The 25,897-nt window shown below is 45.5% G+C and overlaps 3 protein-coding genes across 3 annotated transcripts in view; 2 read left to right on the forward strand and 1 right to left on the reverse strand.

Moving 5' to 3' along the window:
• The window catches only part of LEPROTL1 (leptin receptor overlapping transcript like 1), a 42,232-nt gene extending 35,890 nt beyond the window's left edge, over window positions 1–6,342 (reverse strand). Inside the window, exon 1 of the mRNA XM_083177375.1 lies at window positions 6,089–6,342. Within this exon, the coding sequence (XP_083033501.1) occupies window positions 6,089–6,104 (16 nt within the window). The 5' untranslated portion in view covers window positions 6,105–6,342. The remainder of the gene's footprint in view (window positions 1–6,088) is intronic.
• Window positions 6,343–6,363: 21 nt separating this feature from the next.
• On the forward strand, window positions 6,364–21,070 carry SARAF (store-operated calcium entry associated regulatory factor). Its single transcript, XM_083177362.1, has 6 exons — window positions 6,364–6,673; window positions 8,144–8,322; window positions 8,565–8,976; window positions 10,101–10,227; window positions 12,627–12,757; window positions 20,271–21,070. The coding sequence occupies exons 1-6, from the start codon at window positions 6,592–6,594 to the stop codon at window positions 20,294–20,296; spliced, it is 957 nt and encodes a 318-aa protein (XP_083033488.1). The 5' UTR covers window positions 6,364–6,591; the 3' UTR covers window positions 20,297–21,070.
• Window positions 21,071–24,997: 3,927 nt separating this feature from the next.
• Window positions 24,998–25,897, forward strand: part of GSR (glutathione-disulfide reductase) — a 29,850-nt gene continuing 28,950 nt past the window's right edge. Inside the window, exon 1 of the mRNA XM_083177389.1 lies at window positions 24,998–25,562. Within this exon, the coding sequence (XP_083033515.1) occupies window positions 25,146–25,562 (417 nt within the window). The 5' untranslated portion in view covers window positions 24,998–25,145. The remainder of the gene's footprint in view (window positions 25,563–25,897) is intronic.

Raw genomic sequence — 25,897 nt, forward strand, 5'->3', positions numbered from 1 at the left:
GGGGATCACCGTAACATCGGGGTCTTAATATCGCATAATGGAGCTGCTTTAATGCTATTTTGGCTTCAGGATGGCGAATTAAAAGGCCGTCATTCCATAGGAGGCAGCCGTCATTCCGCGTCAGGTGACATGTTTACGAGAGTAGGGGTGTAGGCGGGCATATTTGGAAAAGGATGAGCGAGTGCGCTATGGGGATCACCGTAACATCGGGGTCTTAATATCGCATAATGGAGCTGCTTTAATGCTATTTTGGCTTCAGGATGGCGAATTAAAAGGCCGTCATTCCATAGGAGGCAGCCGTCATTCCGCGTCACGTGACATGTTTTCGAGAGTAGGGGTGTAGGCGGACATATTTGGAAAAGGATGAGCGCGTGCGCTATGGGGATCACCGTAACATCGGGGTCTTAATATCGCATAATGGAGCTATTTTAATGCTATTTTGGCTTCAGGATGGCGAATTAAAAGGCCGTCATTCCATAGGAGGAAGCCGTCATTCCGCGTCATTCTGCATGTAAAATATGTGTAATGGTCTTAGCAAGAAGTATACCTAAAATATAGTTGATATGTGCAATAATTTCAGAAATATTAATATAAAAGTCATTTTCTCCCATTATAGTCAATTGGCATTCCTTATCTGCAGACAACACTGTCATTCCACTGTGCTATTTTAATGCTATTTTGGCTTCAGGATGGCGAATTAAAAGGCCGTCATTCCATAGGGTGCAGCCGTCATTCCGCGTCAGGTGACATGTTTACGAGAGTAGGGGTGTAGGCGGACATATTTGGAATAGGATGAGCGCGTGCGCTATGGGGAACACCGTAACATCGGGGTCTTACTATCGCATAATGGAGCTGCTTTAATGCTATTTTGGCTTCAGGATGGCGAATTAAAAGGCCGTCATTCCATAGGAGGAAGCCGTCATTCCGCGTCAGGTGACATGTTTACGAGAGCAGGGGTGTAGGCGGGCATATTTGGAAAAGGATGAGCACGTGCGCTATGGGGATCACCGTAACATCGGGGTCTTAATATCGCATAATGGAGCTATTTTAATGCTATTTTGGCTTCAGGATGGCGAATTAAAAGGCTGTCATTCCATAGGAGGCAGCCGTCATTCCGCGTCACGTGACATGTTTACGAGAGTAGGGGTGTAGGCGGGCATATTTGGAAAAGGATGAGCGCGTGCGCTATGGGGATCACCGTAACATCGGGGTCTTAATATCGCATAATGGAGCTGCTTTAATGCTATTTTGGCTTCAGGATGGCGAATTAAAAGGCCGTCATTCCGCGTCACGTGACATGTTTTCGAGAGTAGGGGTGTAGGCGGACATATTTGGAAAAGGATGAGCGCGTGCGCTATGGGGATCACCGTAACATCGGGGTCTTAATATCGCATAATGGAGCTATTTTAATGCTATTTTGGCTTCAGGATGGCGAATTAAAAGGCCGTCATTCCATAGGAGGCAGCCGTCATTCCGCGTCATTCTGCATGTAAAATATGTGTAATGGTCTTAGCAAGAAGTATACCTAAAATATAGTTGATATGTGCAATAATTTCAGAAATATTAATATAAAAGTCATTTTCTCCCATTATAGTCAATTGGCATTCCTTATCTGCAGACAACACTGTCATTCCACTGTGCTATTTTAATGCTATTTTGGCTTCAGGATGGCGAATTAAAAGGCCGTCATTCCATAGGAGGCAGCCGTCATTCCGCGTCATGTGACATGTTTACGAGAGCAGGGGTGTAGGCGGGCATATTTGGAAAAGGATGAGCGCGTGCGCTATGGGGATCACCGTAACATCGGGTCTTAATATCGCATAATGGAGCTGCTTTAATGCTATTTTGGCTTCAGGATGGCGAATTAAAAGGCTGTCATTCCATAGGAGGCAGCCGTCATTCCGCGTCACGTGACATGTTTACGAGAGTAGGGGTATAGGCGGGCATATTTGGAAAAGGATGAGCGCGTGCGCTATGGGGATCACCGTAACATCGGGGTCTTAATATCGCATAATGGAGCTGCTTTAATGCTATTTTGGCTTAAGGATGGCGAATTAAAAGGCCGTCATTCCATAGGAGGAAGCCGTCATTCCGAGTCAGGTGACATGTTTACGAGAGCAGGGGTGTAGGCGGGAATATTTGGAATAGGATGAGCGCGTGCGCTATGGGGAACACCGTAACATCGGGGTCTTACTATCGCATAATGGAGCTGCTTTAATGCTATTTTGGCTTCAGGATGGCGAATTAAAAGGCCGTCATTCCATAGGAGGAAGCCGTCATTCCGCGTCAGGTGACATGTTTACGAGAGCAGGGGTGTAGGCGGGCATATTTGGAAAAGGATGAGCGCGTGCGCTATGGGGATCACCGTAACATCGGGGTCTTAATATCGCATAATGGAGCTATTTTAATGCTATTTTGGCTTCAGGATGGCGAATTAAAAGGCTGTCATTCCATAGGAGGCAGCCGTCATTCCGCGTCACGTGACATGTTTACGAGAGTAGGGGTGTAGGCGGGCATATTTGGAAAAGGATGAGCGCGTGCGCTATGGGGATCACCGTAACATCGGGGTCTTAATATCGCATAATGGAGCTGCTTTAATGCTATTTTGGCTTCAGGATGGCGAATTAAAAGGCCGTCATTCCATAGGGTGCAGCCGTCATTCCGCGTCAAGTGACATGTTTACGAGAGTAGGGGTGTAGGCGGACATATTTGGAAAAGGATGAGCGCGTGCGCTATGGGGATCACCGTAACATCGGGGTCTTAATATCGCATAATGGAGCTATTTTAATGCTATTTTGGCTTCAGGATGGCGAATTAAAAGGCTGTCATTCCATAGGAGGCAGCCGTCATTCCGCGTCACGTGACATGTTTACGAGAGTAGGGGTGTAGGCGGGCATATTTGGAAAAGGATGAGCGCGTGCGCTATGGGGATCACCGTAACATCGGGGTCTTAATATCGCATAATGGAGCTGCTTTAATGCTATTTTGGCTTCAGGATGGCGAATTAAAAGGCCGTCATTCCGCGTCACGTGACATGTTTTCGAGAGTAGGGGTGTAGGCGGACATATTTGGAAAAGGATGAGCGCGTGCGCTATGGGGATCACCGTAACATCGGGGTCTTAATATCGCATAATGGAGCTATTTTAATGCTATTTTGGCTTCAGGATGGCGAATTAAAAGGCCGTCATTCCATAGGAGGAAGCCGTCATTCCGCGTCATTCTGCATGTAAAATATGTGTAATGGTCTTAGCAAGAAGTATACCTAAAATATAGTTGATATGTGCAATAATTTCAGAAATATTAATATAAAAGTCATTTTCTCCCATTATAGTCAATTGGCATTCCTTATCTGCAGACAACACTGTCATTCCACTGTGCTATTTTAATGCTATTTTGGCTTCAGGATGGCGAATTAAAAGGCCGTCATTCCATAGGAGGCAGCCGTCATTCCGCATCAGGTGACATGTTTACGAGAGTAGGGGTGTAGGCGGGCATATTTGGAATAGGATGAGCGCGTGCGCTATGGGGAACACCGTAACATCGGGGTCTTACTATCGCATAATGGAGCTGCTTTAATGCTATTTTGGCTTCAGGATGGCGAATTAAAAGGCCGTCATTCCATAGGAGGAAGCCGTCATTCCGCGTCAGGTGACATGTTTACGAGAGCAGGGGTGTAGGCGGGCATATTTGGAAAAGGATGAGCGCGTGCGCTATGGGGATCACCGTAACATCGGGGTCTTAATATCGCATAATGGAGCTATTTTAATGCTATTTTGGCTTCAGGATGGCGAATTAAAAGGCTGTCATTCCATAGGAGGCAGCCGTCATTCCGCGTCACGTGACATGTTTACGAGAGTAGGGGTGTAGGCGGGCATATTTGGAAAAGGATGAGCGCGTGCGCTATGGGGATCACCGTAACATCGGGGTCTTAATATCGCATAATGGAGCTGCTTTAATGCTATTTTGGCTTCAGGATGGCGAATTAAAAGGCCGTCATTCCATAGGGTGCAGCCGTCATTCCGCGTCAAGTGACATGTTTACGAGAGTAGGGGTGTAGGCGGGCATATTTGGAAAAGGATGAGCGCGTGCGCTATGGGGATCACCGTAACATCGGGGTCTTAATATCGTATAATGGAGCTGCTTTAATGCTATTTTGGCTTCAGGATGGCGAATTAAAAGGCCGTCATTCCATAGGGTGCAGCCGTCATTCCGCGTCAAGTGACATGTTTACGAGAGTAGGGGTGTAGGCGGACATATTTGGAAAAGGATGAGCGCGTGCGCTATGGGGATCACCGTAACATCGGGGTCTTAATATCGCATAATGGAGCTATTTTAATGCTATTTTGGCTTCAGGATGGCGAATTAAAAGGCTGTCATTCCATAGGAGGCAGCCGTCATTCCGCGTCACGTGACATGTTTACGAGAGTAGGGGTGTAGGCGGGCATATTTGGAAAAGGATGAGCGCGTGCGCTATGGGGATCACCGTAACATCGGGGTCTTAATATCGCATAATGGAGCTGCTTTAATGCTATTTTGGCTTCAGGATGGCGAATTAAAAGGCCGTCATTCCGCGTCACGTGACATGTTTTCGAGAGTAGGGGTGTAGGCGGACATATTTGGAAAAGGATGAGCGCGTGCGCTATGGGGATCACCGTAACATCGGGGTCTTAATATCGCATAATGGAGCTATTTTAATGCTATTTTGGCTTCAGGATGGCGAATTAAAAGGCCGTCATTCCATAGGAGGAAGCCGTCATTCCGCGTCATTCTGCATGTAAAATATGTGTAATGGTCTTAGCAAGAAGTATACCTAAAATATAGTTGATATGTGCAATAATTTCAGAAATATTAATATAAAAGTCATTTTCTCCCATTATAGTCAATTGGCATTCCTTATCTGCAGACAACACTGTCATTCCACTGTGCTATTTTAATGCTATTTTGGCTTCAGGATGGCGAATTAAAAGGCCGTCATTCCATAGGAGGCAGCCGTCATTCCGCATCAGGTGACATGTTTACGAGAGTAGGGGTGTAGGCGGGCATATTTGGAATAGGATGAGCGCGTGCGCTATGGGGAACACCGTAACATCGGGGTCTTACTATCGCATAATGGAGCTGCTTTAATGCTATTTTGGCTTCAGGATGGCGAATTAAAAGGCCGTCATTCCATAGGAGGAAGCCGTCATTCCGCGTCAGGTGACATGTTTACGAGAGCAGGGGTGTAGGCGGGAATATTTGGAAAAGGATGAGCGCGTGCGCTATGGGGATCACCGTAACATCGGGGTCTTAATATCGCATAATGGAGCTATTTTAATGCTATTTTGGCTTCAGGATGGCGAATTAAAAGGCTGTCATTCCATAGGAGGCAGCCGTCATTCCGCGTCACGTGACATGTTTACGAGAGTAGGGGTGTAGGCGGGCATATTTGGAAAAGGATGAGCGCGTGCGCTATGGGGATCACCGTAACATCGGGGTCTTAATATCGCATAATGGAGCTGCTTTAATGCTATTTTGGCTTCAGGATGGCGAATTAAAAGGCCGTCATTCCATAGGGTGCAGCCGTCATTCCGCGTCAAGTGACATGTTTACGAGAGTAGGGGTGTAGGCGGACATATTTGGAAAAGGATGAGCGCGTGCGCTATGGGGATCACCGTAACATCGGGGTCTTAATATCGCATAATGGAGCTATTTTAATGCTATTTTGGCTTCAGGATGGCGAATTAAAAGGCCGTCATTCCATAGGAGGCAGCCGTCATTCTGCATGTAAAATATGTGTAATGGTCTTAGCAAGAAGTATACCTAAAATATAGTTGATATGTGCAATAATTTCAGAAATATTAATATAAAAGTCATTTTCTCCCATTATAGTCAATTGGCATTCCTTATCTGCAGACAACACTGTCATTCCCCTGTCATTCCACTGTCATTCCTTTTAGTACCTCCCGCAGCTGATGTCTGGGTACAGGTGCATGGGCGGCCCAGCTACACACTAGCCAGCAGGTAGCAGCATGTATAGGAGTTCGGACACACGGGCAGGGCAGTCCATCCAGCCTTGTGCTTGGAGCTAGGTGTATGAAGGTAACATTACCTTTAATGCCAGCCATTGGAGAGCAGGGCCTTGCCGTAGAAAAGAAGACGCAGAGGGCACCGTGCAGCCGCTGGCAGAGGGTATGTTACCGGCAGTACATATGCCCAATGCGCACGGCGGTCACTAGAACTGCTATAGTTCACTGCAACGCCGGGTCCTATGGGCGACAGCACCAGAGACACCACTTCCGCCGGATGGCCTCACCTGCCGCTGCATTCCTGCCTCCGAGGCTCGTTGTTTCCGCATTGAGTGTATTTGTATAACTTTATTAACAAGATACATCGGTTGTGCGACGTCAACCGGGTGCACGGCCCCTCCCCTTTCTACCCGCATTACCAATGGGAAGCTCATGAAAGGTAGTGGGCGGGGGGAAAGAGGAGACCAGCGACAGGTGACACAGCTGCTCTGGGTGACGAAACTCAGAGTAATACAGCGGTAGTGACTGTGAATCCGCGGATCAAGCGGCCGGGGCAACACACACTCAGCACGGATCAGAGGGGACGATGACGCCGGTGGCAGCAGCACTGCTCCTGCCTCTTCTCGCTGCCCTGCAGCTGCCGGGAGCACAGGGATGGAACCAACATGGTAACATTTTTAGAGTGTATACTCCAGGGTACTGTATATAGCTAAGTATCTATCTATCTATCTATCTATCTATCTATCTATCTATCTAATACACTCAAGGAAAGTCCTTGTGACCCCTGATCTTTTGGGTAGTATCCCGGACCCCCTGGAGAGTTGGTGGATGTTTTGTATCCATCTCACTTCCTTGTGAATGGCCATCTGTTCTAAACAATGGTTTATATATATGATCAATGTCAAATACTTGTAAGCGTTAATTGGTAAATCCATATGGTTTCCTATCATTAGTGGTAGCTGTGGAACAAATCATCTAAATATATGTCTAGTGTCCGTGAGTCTCCGAAACACTGCCATCTGCTGACAGAGAGTGAAACTACATCTCTTTCTCACACATGCACAAACACAGAAGGTGGCAGACTAGCTTTCAAAGCTTTTGCTTTGAGCAGGCTTACTAGTAGTTTTATATTTGCACAGGCTGTTAGCCAGCAGCTCTGCCCTGCAGGGGATGAAGTGGGAGGAATGGTATAGAACGTTGAGGTGGAACTAGTCTACAGTAAATAGGTTGCGTTGATACCAAAAAGGTTGACATTGACAAAAAGTCAATGTGAAAATGTAAAAAAAAAATTATGTTGTCATTTTCATGTGTCGATCCTCTGTTAATGTCAAGCTTTTGCTTGTTGACCTTTTGGTGCCAACCTATTGACTGTAGACCAGGCATGTCCAAATTGTGGACCGCCAGCTGTTGTGAAACTACACGTCACAGTTTTACTATAAGGGAATGCTAAAACTATGGCAAGGCATGCTGGGATGTGTAGTTTCACAACAGCTGTATGGCCACATTTTGGACATGCCTGCTGTAGACTTTTTCATTCACACCCCTCTTTGCCACCCCGACTCATGAACACAGTGTATTGTGCCAGGAATGATATGGCCCACGGTCCTTAATAGGCTCGGCTCATTCACATTCCAGCCCCAAACATTGATTGCATAACCAGTGATGGGATGACATAGAATAGTTACCATCAATGGTTTATGCTACCACCAAATTGGGGTCCATGATAACAGATCTCGGCATTAACACCAAAATATGGAGAAAAACTCATCATATTGACATTGTGCTCGTGTCGACCTATTTTGTCAGTATCAACCTTTTTCGTGTGTCAACTTTTTCACTGTTGACCAATAGTCAAGATGGTGAGAGGACACCACAGATCACAGGGAGTGACCAATATGAGGTGATTCAAGAACAGTTTTGCCATGTTAGCCCTGCGCCCTCCTCACAGTCCTATGATTTGTAGCAGTTTGATTTCTGAGGGGTGGGGCGGTACTTACTACAAGATTTTGCCTTGTAAATGATAGATGCTTTAAATAAAAACCTCTGATGAACTAAGCCTTTACTACATCCCGCTGCAGATATTATTCTTGTGATTCAGTTAATAGTAAAATATAGTCTTTGTAACTGATTTCTTGCAGAACGTGTCTTGTTGAGGGATATCCAGGCGATCACACTGTATGCAGGCAGATACACAAATGCACGACGCTCATCCCCTATTCCACAGCTGAAATGTATAGGTGGAAGTGCTGGCTGCAGTGCTGTGACACCACAAGTGGTGCATTGCCACAACAGAGGATGGGATGGCATTGATGTTCAGGTAAATGTGGCACTTTCATATTCATAACTTGTATTTTCATGTTAAGCTTTGATTGGGTCAAAGTGTTCTTTTATTATTCATTTATTAAGAGACCTTGCTCGTCATTTAATGTTTCATTTGCTACATCATATACTTTAAATTTCCAAACTATTACAAATGATCTGATACATTTAAATAAATGTAAATGATATCTAGTACAAATATTTTCGATATGCTAATCATAAGATTTGTTTGAAACCCAGTGGGAATGCAAGGTGGACATGGATAACTCTTACCAGTTTGGGCAAGTTGAAGTGAGTTGTGAAGGCTTTGACTACCCTGAGGACCCCTATATCCTACGTGGTTCCTGTGGTTTGGAATACACATTGGAACTGACAACGGAAGGAAAATCGAGATCTCAGAATGGTTACAGCTCTGGTGGATTCGGCTCAGGTTATTTCCAAAGGAACTCAAGGGACTGGAATAGTGATGGTAGTGGGGCGATTGTCTTTCTGGTCATCTTGGGGTTGGCTTATGGCATGTACAAGTTATTCCTAAGTGGACCTTCAATGCAGCAACCTCAATCTCACCCTGATTATAATGGACATGGTGCCCAAAGCTCCAGTCGTGCTAATGCACCACCACCACCACCAGGTTTCAAGTCAGACTTTACAGGTGAGTACACATCTTTAATGTCTACATTATGTACAATGAAGATGACTAAGGGCACAGGAACCAATAGTCCAGCGTCATAACTGATGCACGGAGCTGCTATTTCTATCACATGTTCTCCCTGTCCTTTTCTCAACTCTTCTTATGTTCTTAAATAGTATCAGAAGGTGGTTAAAGAGTCATTCATTCATGTTCACTCCGTACTCAGCTTTCTCCCCCCTGTATTTCTGCAGCCCCAGCTTTTTTCCCCCCTGTACTTCTGCAACCAGGACCAGCTCAATGAGCCCGGGGCTAGTAATTACCGGGCGGGGGGGGACTGAACGCTGTTTTTAAAATGTATTTATTTGTCCTGTCTTATACACAGGGCAGCATCGCATGGATCTGATTGATCCGCGCGATGCTGCCGGGTTGTACGTATTTGGCTTTCGGTAATTCACCATCGGGAAATACGAATCCTGAAACTATGGATGATTAGTAAATTATCCGTATTCTCATGTTGTATTTTAGGGCTTCTCCCGTTCGTACTGGGATCAGCCATGAAAAGTAAACTTATCCCTAAGTGGTGGATCAGTACTCCAGCTATAGTAAATATCCCGGCCAGAGTTGGCCAGCCATGGCCGTCATGTTTTGAACGGGGGAGCTTGTGTCAAAAGTCTCTCCAGACTGTGACGTGACACTGCTGGTTGTTTACAAAATATGACTTATTATTTTGACATTGTATTATTATTATTATTATTATTGTTCTATTATTTTTTGCATATGCAAATAGTGATTGAAGACCTATTTAATAGGTCATTCTTAATAAACAGGTCTTTGTTATTTAAGAGATTTGTGTGTGAATTCTCCCGTCAGCCGAGATAGTTGACACAGGTAAAAAAGTGTGATTGCACTGATTCACTGTGTTCTATAAATCCACCAATCCGTATAATGCAGTTCTGAACAGGAAGACTGACTATCTTTTTGGTTATAACAAAGTCAGCTAAAGTAGAAGAGTAAAATACAGGATAGTGGATATATACAGCTTTTTCATGTCTGTTATTCAGCTCTGTTATACATTTCCTTTTAATGTATTAATATGTTATATACTGTACATCTCCTAAATATTTTTTTTCAATGTTGACATCCAGGCTCTTCATCAGGCTTTCACGGCTATGATAGTAGTTCTACTTTTGGCAGCCAATCAAACCAAGGACCTGGGTTTTGGACAGGTTTAGGAACCGGTGGTGTACTAGGATACCTGTTTGGCAATCAGAGGTAAGCGGGTTATTACAATAGTTTTGTGAGATAAAAGTGAGGTCAGCTAATTTATCTTGGTACTGGAATGGTAATTTTATTTCCTTGCAACATTGTAAAGCAGAGTTTCCCAAACTCCTTTGCAGTCCAAGTTTTAAGCATATGAATGTTTAAGCACTGGTGAGTTGATTATTTCCTCTGTCAATTTGATTCAACCATCTGGACTCAAACATAAATTTCCTTTAAAACCTGGTCTGTAATGGTGGAGTTTGGGAAACTCTGGTGTAACGTGTCCATTCATATAAACACCAAGCCTTATTGTAATGAGCTAATATTAGTAACACACAGGTAGCTTTCCTGCAGGTCATTCATTTTACTAGGTTTTCAAGTATGTGATATTGATTGGTTCCCCCTCTGTCCTGCAGAATGGAAGTCTCCTACAGTGTTTTATTGTGGTTACTAATACCCCTTTTACACCGCCGAAAAATCCGGGTCAGCTGCAGGTCAGACCCGGATCATCGGCGGTGTAAATGGGGTATATCCGTGTCCATTTACACGGGTCCTCTACCCAGGTCCTGACCTGGGTAGAATCCGGATAGGACCCGTGTAAATGGCGGTGTAAATGGTCCGGCTGCGGGTGCCCAGCTGCTGCGGGAGGAGGGGGTCCCTGCGGCTGCTGAGGGGAGGGGGGGTACCTGTCAGCCTGAGGTCGGAGCTCAGCGGAAGGGATGATGTGCGCCGCTGCTGTACCACCCCCCGGCAGCCGGTCCCTGCGGCGAATGGACAGTCAGTGTCGGCGGTCCCTCCAGTGCATGGGAACTAGTACTAGTTCCCATGCACCAGAGGGACCCCCGCCACTGACTGTACATTCGCCGCAGGAACTTCGCGGCTGCAGGGAGAGGTACAGCAGCAGCGCACATCATCCCCTCCGCTGAGCTCCGACCTCAGGCTGACAGGTACCCCCCTCCCCTCAGCAGCCGCAGGGACCCCCCTCCTCCCACACATCATCCCCTCCGCTGAGCTCCGACCTCAGGCTGACAGGTACCCCCCCTCCCCTCAGCAGCCGCAGGGACCCCCTCCTCCCAGCACCCGGGGACAGCACTCCCAATCTACCCCCTTCAAAAATTGTATTCAAACAGTAGTATATATATATATATATATATATATATATATATATCTGGCGGTGAGGGAGGCACTCGGAGACTTCTTCAAAACAACCAAAAAAGGTTTATTGGGCAACGTTTCGGGGACGGAGACCCTTTCTCAAGCCGTGACAAACAACAAGTGACAAGCATGTAAAACAAAACGTGATTAAATACCTGTGTCGGTTCGGCCGGCGCCTCCCCTCACGCTCGCACCGCACGCCGTCCAGGGCCTCCTCCGTCCATCCCATCCCTGTTCTCACCGGGTCTGTGACGTCAACGGCAAACAGGCAAGGCACCGAAGCTATTGTTTTTGTCAGCCACTGGGAGTGCCGATTCCCACGGACAGTATATATATATATATATATATATATATATATATATATATATATATATATATATATATATATATATATATATATATATATATATATATATATATATATATATATATATATATATATATATATATATATATATTATATATATATATATATATTATTATTTAAGGCAGGGCTGACCCAGGTTCAGTGTTATACTACTTTCAGACCGCAAATGCCGTGTCACGGGATTAGGACACGGGTCCCATCCCCAGAGCAACACGGCAATGCGGTCTGAAAGTTCCGACACAGCATATTGCCGAGTCGGTGACGTCACATGGGGCGGTGCTGGGCTGCGGCGCGTCATCGGGGGCTCGGGAGGAGGCAGTACTTGGAGCTGACAGTGCTGCCTCCTCCATACTGTGAACGGGACACGGGTCACTCGACCCAGGCACCCGTTCACACCGCAGTTGACACGGGTCATAGCCGTGTTCAACCCTGGTCAATACCAGGGTTGAATAGCCGTGTTGCTCGACCCGTGGTGCCCTTTTCAGACCGCACCGTGACCCGTGTTTAGGCCCCGCGAACACTGCAATATGCCGTGTTCGGAGTGCGGTCTGAAAGCGGTATAAAAGGTGCAGACCCAGGTCAAAGTGCTGTGTAAATGATGTATAAAGCAGGGTCAGACCCTGGATACTCCAGCGTTCAAAGACCAGGGTCCGACCAGGGTTTTTGGTGTAAAAGGGGTAAGGGGAATAAATAGTTGTTTGATTTATTTATATGTGTGTGTGTGTGTGTGTGTGTGTTAGACATGCATTAATAGATAAACTTACATTATACAGTATAATTACTCTTACATAATTATAAGAAATGAAGCAAAAAACATCTTAGGCTAGTACTGCTTTTACTTGTATATTGGTGATCTGTTTGTGAGTTGTTTTCATGTTTTTGTGCTTAGGGCACAGCGTCCTTATTCACCTTATTCACCCTTTCACAACACATGGAGTGGACCTGCATATTCACAGCACCACTATGGAAACCCTGAGCCGCCAAGAGCCCCACAAAGCTCCGGTATAAGAACAGCTTCAGGTAATGTTATGATTGTTTATAATAAACCGGCACAAATACAGGAGGATAACTTAGACAGTGGCAGGATAAAGTGTAAAAACCTTGCTCATAGCAGTTATCACAATGCAGAAAGTTCAATATTGACAATTAAACACTAAGGTGGGTATTTATCAAAGATTGAAAAGAGATAAAGGGCCTGATTCAGAGTTGATTGCAAATGCAAAATCTTTCTCAAACGGCCCAAACCACGGGCCCCGATTCAGACCAGATAACTGCTGCTGGAATTCACGAAGCGGACGATTATCAATATACTGTGCATGCTTATCGGCCACAAGGTGCATGCGCAGCGCCTGCTAAGGAACACATCCGGCTACTCCTTTTCATTTTTTAGCTGTGCGCAAGGTGATTGACAGGAAGTAGGCGTCTGGGAGTGGTAATCGGCTGTTTAGTGGGAGTGTTCAATGCTAGGCATGCCCAAGCGGTTTAGGGGAGGGTGCGTGACGTCCGTTTAGGGCAAGATAATCCTGTATTCTTCGCAGCAGCCGAGTAATTCCCTGGCTATACTGAGCCTGCGATGGTGAGTGTCTTACAAATGGAATTTGACATATCCCCTCCACTGCACTACGAAGTCTTTACACAGCTAGCCATACACATCTACTCGCACAGCGAGCACATTCATTTGCAAGATGGTATTTCACTATAGTGGCACAGCTTCTAGCTGTTTGCTGCTACGCAAAATAGTAGCAGTCAACAATCAGGTCTGAATCTGCAGTGCCATGTCCACTGCAGAAGGGATGGGCAGGGAGAGTTAAGGCCCCCATACATTAGTCCGACTTGTCCTAAGGACAAGTCGGACCTGATTTCACCCTGCAGCTCCCCGGGAGGGGGACACACGATTAGGCACTTGATGTGCCAAGGTTTGCATATGCTAAATCGCATGGATTTATCATATGCGGTCCCCGGGGAGCTGCAGGAGGAGGGTAGTCATCAGCGGGCGGGGGATGCCGGCTAATAGAGAGCCGAGCAGGGGGAGGCTGCATAGGGAGCCGGGCAGGAGGAGGGTGACAGCGGGAGCCGCGCGCCGGCCAGGCAGGATGACGCTGGCTGCCGGGCATCGGCGGGAGCCGGAAGGAACACAGATAACTTGGAAGAAAAAAAAAGCCCATACAGAATGACTAGCAAGCCATTGATTGGCTGAGACCTTTCTCTTTTTTTTTTTTCAAGTTAGTGTGTTCCACCCGGCTTCCGCCGCTGCCCGGCAGCCAGTGTCATCCTCCCTGCCCGACGCGCTGCTCCCGCTGTCACCCTCCTCCTGCCCGTCTCCCTATGCAGCCTCCCCCTGCTCGGCTCTCTATAGCCGGCATCCCCCGCCCGTTGTCATCCCTCGTACGGCTCCGGGGCTGGGCTGCACATTAGCAAATCTTATGTGCAGCCCGTCCGACCTCCCTCCCGAAGTGCGATTTGGGCCGATTTCACGGCCCGATTCACCCGAATCGGGTGAAATCGTGCCCAAATCGCATAGTGTATGGGGGCCTTTAGATTTGGTTGTTATTTTGTTTCTGAGTAAATAATGGCTGCATTATTTTTACACTGCACTGTAGATTTCAGCTTGAACACACCCCACCCAATTCTAACTCTCTCTACATCTGCCCCCCCCCCCTGCAGTGATGGTTTTTCCCATATGAGATTTGGCTTTTGCAATCAACTCTGGCCAGTGCTTTGGGCCTGATTCAATCCGCGGATTTCCTACATTTTACAGACTGCGGGGCAGATGTATGAAGTGTCATTATGGGGGAGAAGAGGTATGAGCGCATGTTATGTGCACTGATACCGATCGCCCCCATGTATGAAGGAGCCGGTGAGCGCTAATTGACAGGGGTGCTGTCATAGTGCCCCTGTCCATATTGGCTCTGCTATCTAAATTATAACAGGGCGAATGTATGAACGGTCAGCAGCTCCCACTTTGCCAGCAGCAGGGTGGTGAAGCCCAGTCTCCACAGCAGGGATACAGCTGGCTGTGGGCTGCACTGGAGATCTTGCGTGAGTAGCAAGATACCGCAAATGCCCAGTCCAGCTGGCCAGGGGGAAGGAGACAGTGCTTCAGTGTGAACTGATGCGCTGTCCCCAATAGGGGGACGTCATTGGAGGAGGGAGTTTGCACCCCCCCCCCCCCACACTTTAGCAGACAAGATGTTCTTGTATGTTTTGACTCGTTAATGAGGCGAAGCTGGAGGTATTATCTGCCCCAGTGTTTGTAACTGACCAGAGCTGATTGGTTGGTACTTTTATCTCTCAGAATTTTCTCTCTCTCTTATGCAGCCCACACACGCATCGATTTTAGAATGCGTTTTGTACTTTTAAAGTACAAAACGCATCGTGCGTACGATTATAGTGTTGTAGTAGCGCGGCGTGTGCGACGCGATGCTGTGCTATGCGCGTTCCCGTTGCTCGATTTTAGATGTCCTAAAAAGTATGTGCCGCAGGTACTTTTTAGGACATTATCGCACAGCATCGGGCTCTGCATAATACCGGCATACGAGCAGATGCTGCACGATGGTTTTTTTTTTTTTTTTCGAAATAATTACATACAAATAGTTATCAACAACTTTATTGCATGTTTAAAACATGTGAACTCGAACAAAAGAAAGGACAGAAAAAGCCAGTGAAAAAGTGTGCTTAAATCGCACAGCATCGCATCGCAGACAGCAAAATAACCACCACATCGGGTCATGCTTAAATCTGGACGAAAAATTGTATAGAACCATTTTACAGCCAAAAACGCATAGCACTGTAATCGGTGCGTGTGTGGCCACCATTAAAGCTTTGATAAATATCCCCCTAAATGCTAATTGCTATATGCATTGTTACCACTGTCTGATGTGATCCCTCCCCCATTCAGTGTTAGCAGAAGCTCTGAATTAACCTGAGCCTAAACCCTTTTAGTCCCTGAAAGGGTCATTATTAACATTAGTAATATTATTCATGCACACTGACTGAATAGCTTACTCTATATCGATATATAATATAAATTACATTATTATATATTGAATGTATTTGCACTTTCCTGGCTGTTTATCTGTATTATACTGTATATGTCCTTATAAAACAGATATATTGTGTGCATGTGTGCATGTGTGTTTGCTGCCCGGCAGCCAGTGTCATCCTCCCTGCCCGACGCGCTGCTCCCGCTGTCACCCTCCTCCTGCCCGTCTCCCTATGCAGCCTCCCCCTGCTCGGCTCTCTATAGCCGGCATCCCCCGCCCGTTGTCATCCCTCGTACGGCTCCGGGGCTGGGCTGCACATTAGCAAATCTTATGTGCAGCCCGTCCGACCTCCCTCCCGAAGTGCGATTTGGGCCGATTTCACGGCCCGATTCACCCGAATCGGGTGAAATCGTGCCCAAATCGCATAGTGTATGGGGGCCTTTAGATTTGGTTGTTATTTTGTTTCTGAGTAAATAATGGCTGCATTATTTTTACACTGCACTGTAGATTTCAGCTTGAACACACCCCACCCAATTCTAACTCTCTCTACATCTGCCCCCCCCCCTGCAGTGATGGTTTTTCCCATATGAGATTTGGCTTTTGCAATCAACTCTGGCCAGTGCTTTGGGCCTGATTCAATCCGCGGATTTCCTACATTTTACAGACTGCGGGGCAGATGTATGAAGTGTCATTATGGGGGAGAAGAGGTATGAGCGCATGTTATGTGCACTGATACCGATCGCCCCCATGTATGAAGGAGCCGGTGAGCGCTAATTGACAGGGGTGCTGTCATAGTGCCCCTGTCCATATTGGCTCTGCTATCTAAATTATAACAGGGCGAATGTATGAACGGTCAGCAGCTCCCACTTTGCCAGCAGCAGGGTGGTGAAGCCCAGTCTCCACAGCAGGGATACAGCTGGCTGTGGGCTGCACTGGAGATCTTGCGTGAGTAGCAAGATACCGCAAATGCCCAGTCCAGCTGGCCAGGGGGAAGGAGACAGTGCTTCAGTGTGAACTGATGCGCTGTCCCCAATAGGGGGACGTCATTGGAGGGGGGAGTTTGCACCCCCCCCCCCCCCACACTTTAGCAGACAAGATGTTCTTGTATGTTTTGACTCGTTAATGAGGCGAAGCTGGAGGTATTATCTGCCCCAGTGTTTGTAACTGACCAGAGCTGATTGGTTGGTACTTTTATCTCTCAGAATTTTCTCTCTCTCTTATGCAGCCCACACACGCATCGATTTTAGAATGCGTTTTGTACTTTTAAAGTACAAAACGCATCGTGCGTACGATTATAGTGTTGTAGTAGCGCGGCGTGTGCGACGCGATGCTGTGCTATGCGCGTTCCCGTTGCTCGATTTTAGATGTCCTAAAAAGTATGTGCCGCAGGTACTTTTTAGGACATTATCGCACAGCATCGGGCTCTGCATAATACCGGCATACGAGCAGATGCTGCACGATGGTTTTTTTTTTTTTTTCCGAAATAATTACATACAAATAGTTATCAACAACTTTATTGCATGTTTAAAACATGTGAACTCGAACAAAAGAAAGGACAGAAAAAGCCAGTGAAAAAGTGTGCTTAAATCGCACAGCATCGCATCGCAGACAGCAAAATAACCACCACATCGGGTCATGCTTAAATCTGGACGAAAAATTGTATAGAACCATTTTACAGCCAAAAACGCATAGCACTGTAATCGGTGCGTGTGTGGCCACCATTAAAGCTTTGATAAATATCCCCCTAAATGCTAATTGCTATATGCATTGTTACCACTGTCTGATGTGATCCCTCCCCCATTCAGTGTTAGCAGAAGCTCTGAATTAACCTGAGCCTAAACCCTTTTAGTCCCTGAAAGGGTCATTATTAACATTAGTAATATTATTCATGCACACTGACTGAATAGCTTACTCTATATCGATATATAATATAAATTACATTATTATATATTGAATGTATTTGCACTTTCCTGGCTGTTTATCTGTATTATACTGTATATGTCCTTATAAAACAGATATATTGTGTGCATGTGTGTTTGCTGTTTGCACAGTCCGGAGTGAAGATAATGGTCACTGAGTGAGTGTTTCCGCTGCCTGAGCATTTCCAGAGAAGCTGCTGCACACTGCATGTCATTACAGGTCACTGCATCTTTCAGCTGGCCACCAACCAAATTATGCAAATAGCTGAGCTGTTCTAACAATCAGGGTGCTAGGAACACAATAGGCTCACAGAGACATTTACAGAACCAATATTTGGGGAATATAGTCTCATCAAGTTGCAATGTACAGCAATTGTTGCAGCAGTATCAGTCTAAACCATATAACTATGTAAAAACTGTATTACAAGAAATTCCACAGCAGCATTAAAAACTCAAAAGGCAATATATCCATGCATCCCCTCCCATAGTTTTGTAGGAGGAAGTTTCAGAAAGTTTGGTGCATATTTAAATAGCAAGATGTGTATTAATATCTGTATGATAAATGAGATAATCCTCCAATGAGGAATTAGTTGGCATTCCAATTATCAGGATGCCGGTGGTCAGAAGACTGGCAAACATGTTGTCTGGCTGCGCTGTGTGATGTTAGAGGTCATGCTTTGCAACAACGCATCGGCCCGTCCCCTATACCGCATGCGCCCGCACACTGAAGGACTGCTTTTAAGCATTTCCCAGTGTGGTGCGTCGTCAGCATGCCAATCCTGGGAATCCATGATTTGACAGTTTTTCAATCTCAAATCTGATTGGCCTACCTAGTCATGATTTAAAGTTTGGAGTAAATATCAAACTAGGAATAACTTGCTTTTGGTGCACACCATATTGTTGTGCAAGGGGTGTGTATATAAATGCATGTACTTATTTTAATGTAGATGTAGAAAACATGCTGGCTACTTGTAGGAAACAATTTTTTTTTATTTATTTATTAACAGTTTCTTATATAGCGGACACATATTCCGCAGCGCTTTACAGAGAATATTTGAACATTCACATCAGTCCCTGCCCCAGTGGAGCTTACAATCTATATTCCCTACCACATGTACACGCACACACAGACATTCTAGGGTTAATTTTTGTTGGAAGCCAATTAACCTACCTGTATATTTTTGGATTGTGGGAGGAAACCGGAGTACCCGGAGTAAATCCACGCAAGTACGGGGAGAATATACAAACTCCGCACAGTTAGGGCCATGGTGGGAATCTCAACGCTGTGAGGCAGTAATACTATCCATTACACCGTCCGTGCTGCCCACGTGCAGCTTTGGTTTTAAACTCTAAATTAGAATTAATCTAGGACGCGCTCCTCCCAACTATGAATCTCTCTGCACGTTTTGAATCTGCCCCTGCAGTGCAACATGGTTTTTTACCAAGGTGGAAATAGAACATTTTGTTTTATTTACATCAAACTTTAAGATAGGCCCATTGTCCTCAAGCACGCAGGCAGAGGGTGCATTTCAGCTCACAGCCTCCTGTGGTGGCAAGGTGAAATTCTGAGAAAACTCCATGGTTTGGGTACATAAACAGTAGTTTAAACACCCTAGCCAGGTCCTTAAGTGGGTTTTTCCACATTTCACATTCACTCGCAGCCTAGTGGTCAGGTCAGCGCCACCCACCGCCCCGATCGGGCTTGAATTAGGTCCACACTGTACAATTATATGGCCAGTTTGGATCTGGTGAATCAGCCAGATAATTGTATAGTGTTTGTCCAACATAAGAAATGTTAAATTAAACGCCTTATTCTTAATTCAGTCAGAAGTGCCGTCTCACAAGAGGTTTCAGAGCAGTTTGTACTTGTCCCAGGCACTGTTTATAGGGATGCCTTAACCCTCTGAGTGCCAAGTCAATTTGTCAAAACTGGTGGGAAAATTGCCAAACAAACCTTTTTATTCATCATAATGACATGTAGAGTGAAATTTAAAAGGATGAGAGATTTGGTAAGAAATCTCCAGTTTTTTTAAAGTGGCAATCATTTACACTTCAAAATCAGGTTGATTTTAAAGTGTAAATAATTGCCGCTTTAAAAAAAAACTGGAGATTTCTAAAAAAAAATCTCTTTCTGAATCTCTCGTCCTATTAAATTGAACTCATAATGTTTACCTTATATAGGAAATATATATATATATATATATTTTTTTTTTTACAAAACATATTTTATTTGAATTCATATAACAAATGTGAGTGACTCGCATTTGTTAGTGGATATTTTGCATATCTCTCACAGAGATGTTGGCACTCAAAGGGTTAAGATTGGTTTAAGCAGTATTTCTACCTCTAGGGGTAGAGTAAATTAACAGTTGACATTACAATGGCAGAGAAACTCCAGCAACAGCAATCACTCGCCCCCCTACGTGACCTGTTTTTGCCCCATAATCACTGTTTGTATGCAGCCCTATGGATCGCGATCACAGCTACTGTAAGTTCAGCATATAGTCGTATTTACAGGTTATTGAATTGACACTTTATAACTAGTTCTAATGGAGACATGCTTGTATATAAGGACCTTACTACCTGATTCTGTATTGTTGCTATAATAAACAATGTTTTTCTTTTTTGTAGGTTTTGGGGGAACAAAAAGAAGATAGATTGCCTTACTTCTACTGGATAAAACAGGAAGCAGTAGCGGCTTCCCCATGTAGCTCAGTGAAGTTAATGATAAGGATAGGTTAGGACAAGGAAAACTAAGGTCGTGTTTCCATAATTTCATTGAGAGAGTGTTAGAATTCAGGGTGGGTGCTTTAAGTCTTCTCATTTACAGCTTTTCATATGCAAAATTTCCTAAAATGATTCTTAAGTACTGTTAAATATATTCAGATACACACAAACTATTTATCAATAAGTGATACGAATGCTTTTAAAGCATGTCATTATTTCTAAATTGGATATATAGCATATAGTTCAACTATAGCGCAAAACATATTCCCCCACCCCCACCAAGGCTATGCTAGGTTACATTGGCGTATCTCCAGGGAGGCCCACACCGAACACATTGCGCATGTTTAACTACTTGCCTTTAGGGAGCTGTGTGAACAATTGGGAAAATGGCCACCATGCATGTGCAGTAATGATTAGTCGCCAGGTGCCATTTCTCCAAAGACCTGTGCCATAGAGAGGAGGGGGCCCACATGAAGCATACATATGGCCCCCCTCCTTTTAATCTGGCACTGCTGAAATAACTCTATTGTCCTATAGATTGTAAGCTTGTGAGCAGGGCCCTCCTACCATTTTGACTATCTGTAACTACCCAGTTTGATATATCCCTATTTTGTAAAGCGCAACAGAACCTGCTGCACTGTACACAAAACTGTTGTTAAATAATAATTGTTCTCAGATAATGATAAATTGAAGACTACACAGTATGAAGAGTGTGAGACTTTTAAAAGTACAGTCTTGCCGCTTTCACCTACGCAACATCTCACGCATCAGACCATTCCTCTCCACTGACGCGACCAAAATTCTCATTCACTCTCTTGTCATCTCCCGCCTTGACTACTGCAACATCCTTCTCTCTGGGCTACCTCTCACCCGCCTCGCACCTCTCCAATCCATTCTTAATGCTGCTGCTAGGCTCATCTTCCTCTCCCGCCGCTCTACCTCCGCCTCCCCCCTCTGTCTATCTCTTCACTGGCTCCCCATTCCTTTCTGAGTTCTCTTTAAACTCCTCACCACCACCTACAAGGCTCTCTCCTCCTCCACCGCTCCTTACCTCTCTTCACTGATCTCTATCCACACTCCCTCCCGTCCTCTTCGCTCCATCGCTGACCGCCGACTGACCTCTCACCTAATCACCTCCTCCCACTCCAGTGTCCAAGACTTCTCTCGCGCTGCCCCCCTGCACTGGAACAACCTCCCGCCACCCATCAGGCTTTCTGATTCCCTTACCTCCTTCAAGCGCTCCCTAAAAAAAAACCACTTTTTTCGACTAGCCTATCCCTCCTCCTAACCTCTTTTGATCCTCCTATCCTGCCTCCGTTCCCCTCCGTTCCTACTTATCCTATTGTTTTTCGTTCGTCCACCCACCTATTTTTAGTATGTTAACTCTTATGAGTAGGGTCCTCCTTCCTCACATACTCACCCTACCTCTTTACCTCACCTGTGCTCCTGTCCTGTTCTTCCCTTCCTCTACTTCATCTTCAGTCTCCTCGACAATTTTGACACCTACTTCTGAACTGATGCTGCATTTAGTTCTACCAGCTATACCCCTATTTATACTGTATTTTTCAACACACCCTGTACGTTACCTTGTAATTTGTTTTTTGTTTGATATGTACGGCGCTGCGGACACTTTGCGGCGCCTTATAAATAAACGTACTACTACTACATAGCCGGTTATATTGTCTGTACAACACAACACATCACATTGCAGTAATATTCCATTTTAGATGCATACCCAGAAATGTGAAAACAAATCAGTAACTGCAGTTACCACTATGTTGACATCATGTCATACAGTACACAAGGGAAGCCAACGTGCTGAAAATATAACTACTGAGGCTGCACTTTATTTTATGGTTTAAATTACGATTTAGTTTTAATAACATTCTATGGAAATATACTATATTTTTGCATTTGATTTATATTTTTATTAATTTTATTCACAGTTAGGGGCAGATTTATCAATGAGGTATATTCATGTTATCACTCGGCATGAATGATAGATGGTTCTTCAGCCAATCAGTTTTCCTGTCGTGTTTGAGAGATGACAGGAGCTGATTGGCTGGAGCACCATTTATAATTTGTAGGGAGTTAAAATAAGAATATTACTTATTGTTAAATATATACCTTATAAATATATACCTTAATTGTTTAATATATCACATAAGGATTTGTTTGGTTTGCGGTGTTGGAACTGCCAGCAAAGGAAAGGGAGGAGATGTCACTAACAATAACTAGAAATTTGCATTTTGTTGGAAAATGAAGTGACTAGCATCATATTTCAGTAAAGTACATAACAATGTATGCAAAATGGTGGTCATGAACCAATATTACTGAAAAGCAATATAAGTGGGTTTATATCTTATTTTACTTTTCTAAACCCCGGGAAAAATAGACTGGCATTTGTACTAATATGTTTAGCTCTGTATATCTTTATATAATGTGAACTGAGCAATTTAGAGGCTTTTTTAAGTTGTCATATAAAGCCTTATTCTGAGGGGAAAATTTACTGATGGGAGTTGTATTTCATGAGATGTTGCTTTGGGCAACCAATCAGAATCTATCTGAGTGTGTTGCCGCAGCCATGTCTTTGTCTTAAGGTCCATACACACTGGGCGACTAAGCTCAGCGTGCATGGACATCGATGATCGCGTTCAGCGCTCGGGGGAAAGCCGCTCAGTGCATACACACTGAGTGGATTTCCCCCTGCCCGGCGCTGATGGAGGGGAGAGGACGGCTTTGAATAGTGGAGCGCTACTCAAAGCTACTCATCTGCTGGTATAACCAGCAGATGATGAACAGCTTTTCCACAGTCAGTGGATTTCAGCAGCATTCCTGGAAGCTAACAGGGAGGTGGCTAAGCAGATGCGGGCAAAAGACAAGATGCTATGCTCAGAAAGAGAAACTGCATATGCCATAGCACTGGTGTTTCACTGAGTTGGAAAAGCACCACCTGTAAGCTGTAAATTTGGCATCTCAGTTTAGATTAAACCAGCCACTGTATCTGCATAAGGGCCCATACACACTGGGCGGCTTTGAGCTGAAAGCCACTGAAACCTGCTTTCAGCTCAGTCGCCCAGTGTGTATGGGCCTTTATGCTGATACAGTGGCTGGTTTAATCTAAACTGAGATGCCACATTTACAGCTTACAGGTGGTGCTTTTCCAACTCAGTGAAACACCAGTGCTATGGCATATGCAGTTTCACTGCATATGGAAAACTGCATCCACTTCTGAATTCAGCCCATAGTTGTTTATGTTTATATTCCACATTTAAATATGATACAACCATTTAAAATAAAAGTTTTCAAAAGAATTATGTACGTTGTGAATGATTTATGTGATAGTCCAAGTACAAATAAGAAAAATGTATAATATTATGCATCCCTGAGCACAAACGTTATAATTATCTTGCAAAAAAAAAAAACCTAGGAGAAAGCCTAGAAAGTGTTGTTAAAACCAAATTAACTAAGAAAAACTAGCACAGACCCTCACTCGAGTATAAGCCGAGGGGGGCTTTTTCAGCATAAAAAATGTTCTGAAAAGTAGGCTTATTCTTGAGTATATGGGCGGGATGTATTAACATACATCGCCGCTCTTCGCACTGCAGCTGCCGCATATGTACTAACATATGCGGCCAGCATCGGGTTGCGGTGATGGAGACCCCCGCGATACCTGTGATGTGGGCTACGGGGGTCTCCATCACCTCCCGGCGGCTGGCAGCGTCCCCCTGCGTCTCCTCCTCCCCCCTGAAGCCGGATGTCCTCCCGGCTGTCACACCAGGGGGAGGAGGAGATTTTGGAGGGGGGGTGGGGGTGGGGGGGGGCACGCGGACGTCGTACGGCGGGAGGCGAAAGAAGCCCATAGGCTTCTATAGGGTATCGCCACCCAGGGGGTGGCGATACCCAGCCTTGCGAAAACGGGGCGGACGGGGATTGATACATAGGAAAATGGCGTAAAACGGGGGTTTTACGGCATTTTCCCTTTAGTAAATCTCGCCCTATATGGTATGTTTGGAATTAGAGTTCTTGTATAATATGAATTTTGTGCATCAATTCTAGCAATACCTAATTGTGGGATTTGCATGGTGTATGACAGAAACACAATCCTGCCACATGATTTCAACATTTATTAGGAAAAAACTCTGATTATATAGTGTAATGCATTTGATAACAGTCCTAACTAGACTGCCCAACTGTGTTTGGCCAATCATGACTGTCAAATATGAAAAGAAGCAGGTAAGCATGACATGTGAAAAAATGCTGTTGACTGTATGGTGCGAATTCATTTTAGGGCAGCAGAATGCTACAGTGAGAACAATCTCAGTTTGTAGTCATGGTCCTGGCCACCTGGAACTTTCCAAACATTTGGGGGCAATTCTTAAGTGTATAATCATGGCAATTTCAATAGTTTACACTGTGGTTCCTTAAATTTTACAGGTATTCATATTGCACGCATATACCCTATGGCACTTTATGCATGGAGAGACTATACAAATGTCGCACCTTTTAGGGACATCAAACTCACTTCAGTGCTGTGAGGCAGTAATGCTAACCACCACGCCAACCGTGCTGCCGATTGTATGACGTTAAATAGAGTTGCCGACACCCATAGACGGAGGCTTGCATCTTACAGGTACCTCTGTGACTACTAGTAGTTACTGGGTGCTGCTAATAGCCCAAAGTTGGGAGACTCAGCGTGACTCAGCAGCAGCAAGTTGCAACAGCAGCGGGCACCTCGTCCCTCCCCCGGCGGCAGCAGCCAGTACAGTACAAGTGCACATGGACTTCCGCGTTATGGCACTGCTGCTGCTGAGCCGGGGCAGCAGAGGCCTCTGTGCACGGCTTACTCGGAGCCACACTGTCCCCATCAGCTGCCAGGCCCGGACTCATCACACAGGAAGGCCGCCATCCGGCGAGTGTCGCCCTAGCATCACCAGAGCGCCCTTGTCACACCTGAGCGCCCATCGCTTTTGCACGCACCCGGGAGGTGAGAGCGTCACCATGTCCCAGCAGCTCCCTGGAGAGGTGCCGGACTCAGGTGCTGTGTGTGGGAGTCACCCGAAGCGCCGCCCGCACTGCTCGTTTGATTATGTGGTTATCGGGGGAGGCTCGGGCGGGCTGGCCAGTGCCCGAAGGGCGGCGGAGCTTGGAGCCCGGACTGCCGTGGTGGAGAGCAACAAGCTCGGAGGTACTTGTGTAAGTATGAGCCTGCACTGCAGCACAACTAGTGTTGATGAGGGCGGCTCAGGCGGGTCCGAACAGCCCATTTCTGTGCCAGGCGCACCGACCTTCCAGTCCGTAATGGATGGACACCTACAGTGTGGCTGCTATACATGCTGTGCTGTCACCTGCAGAACAGGGATGGGCTATACTTCTATGTCTGTGGCACTCTGCTGTCCTATCATTACACCCATACTGCAGTGCACACATGTAGTGATGCCCAGGCATACATAGCCAGTCTCCAGACCAGAACGCAGGGTACCCGGAATCTGCACGGCCATTTCCATCCGGCCCTAGTGCTGCTTCCTCTG

This window comes from Crinia signifera, chromosome 1 (genome assembly GCF_055691185.1).
Source record: "Crinia signifera chromosome 1, ASM5569118v1, whole genome shotgun sequence".
NCBI lineage: Eukaryota > Metazoa > Chordata > Amphibia > Anura > Myobatrachidae > Crinia > Crinia signifera.

Excerpts from the sequence above, each read along its gene's own strand:
- SARAF (XM_083177362.1), top strand. The coding sequence starts at position 6,592 with ATGACGCCGGTGGCAGCAGCACTGCTCCTGCCTCTTCTCGCTGCCCTG. Across the intron at positions 6,674-8,143 it reads ACAGGGATGGAACCAACATG|AACGTGTCTTGTTGAGGGAT; the intron begins GTAACATTTTTA and ends GATTTCTTGCAG. Across the intron at positions 8,977-10,100 it reads TTTCAAGTCAGACTTTACAG|GCTCTTCATCAGGCTTTCAC; the intron begins GTGAGTACACAT and ends GTTGACATCCAG.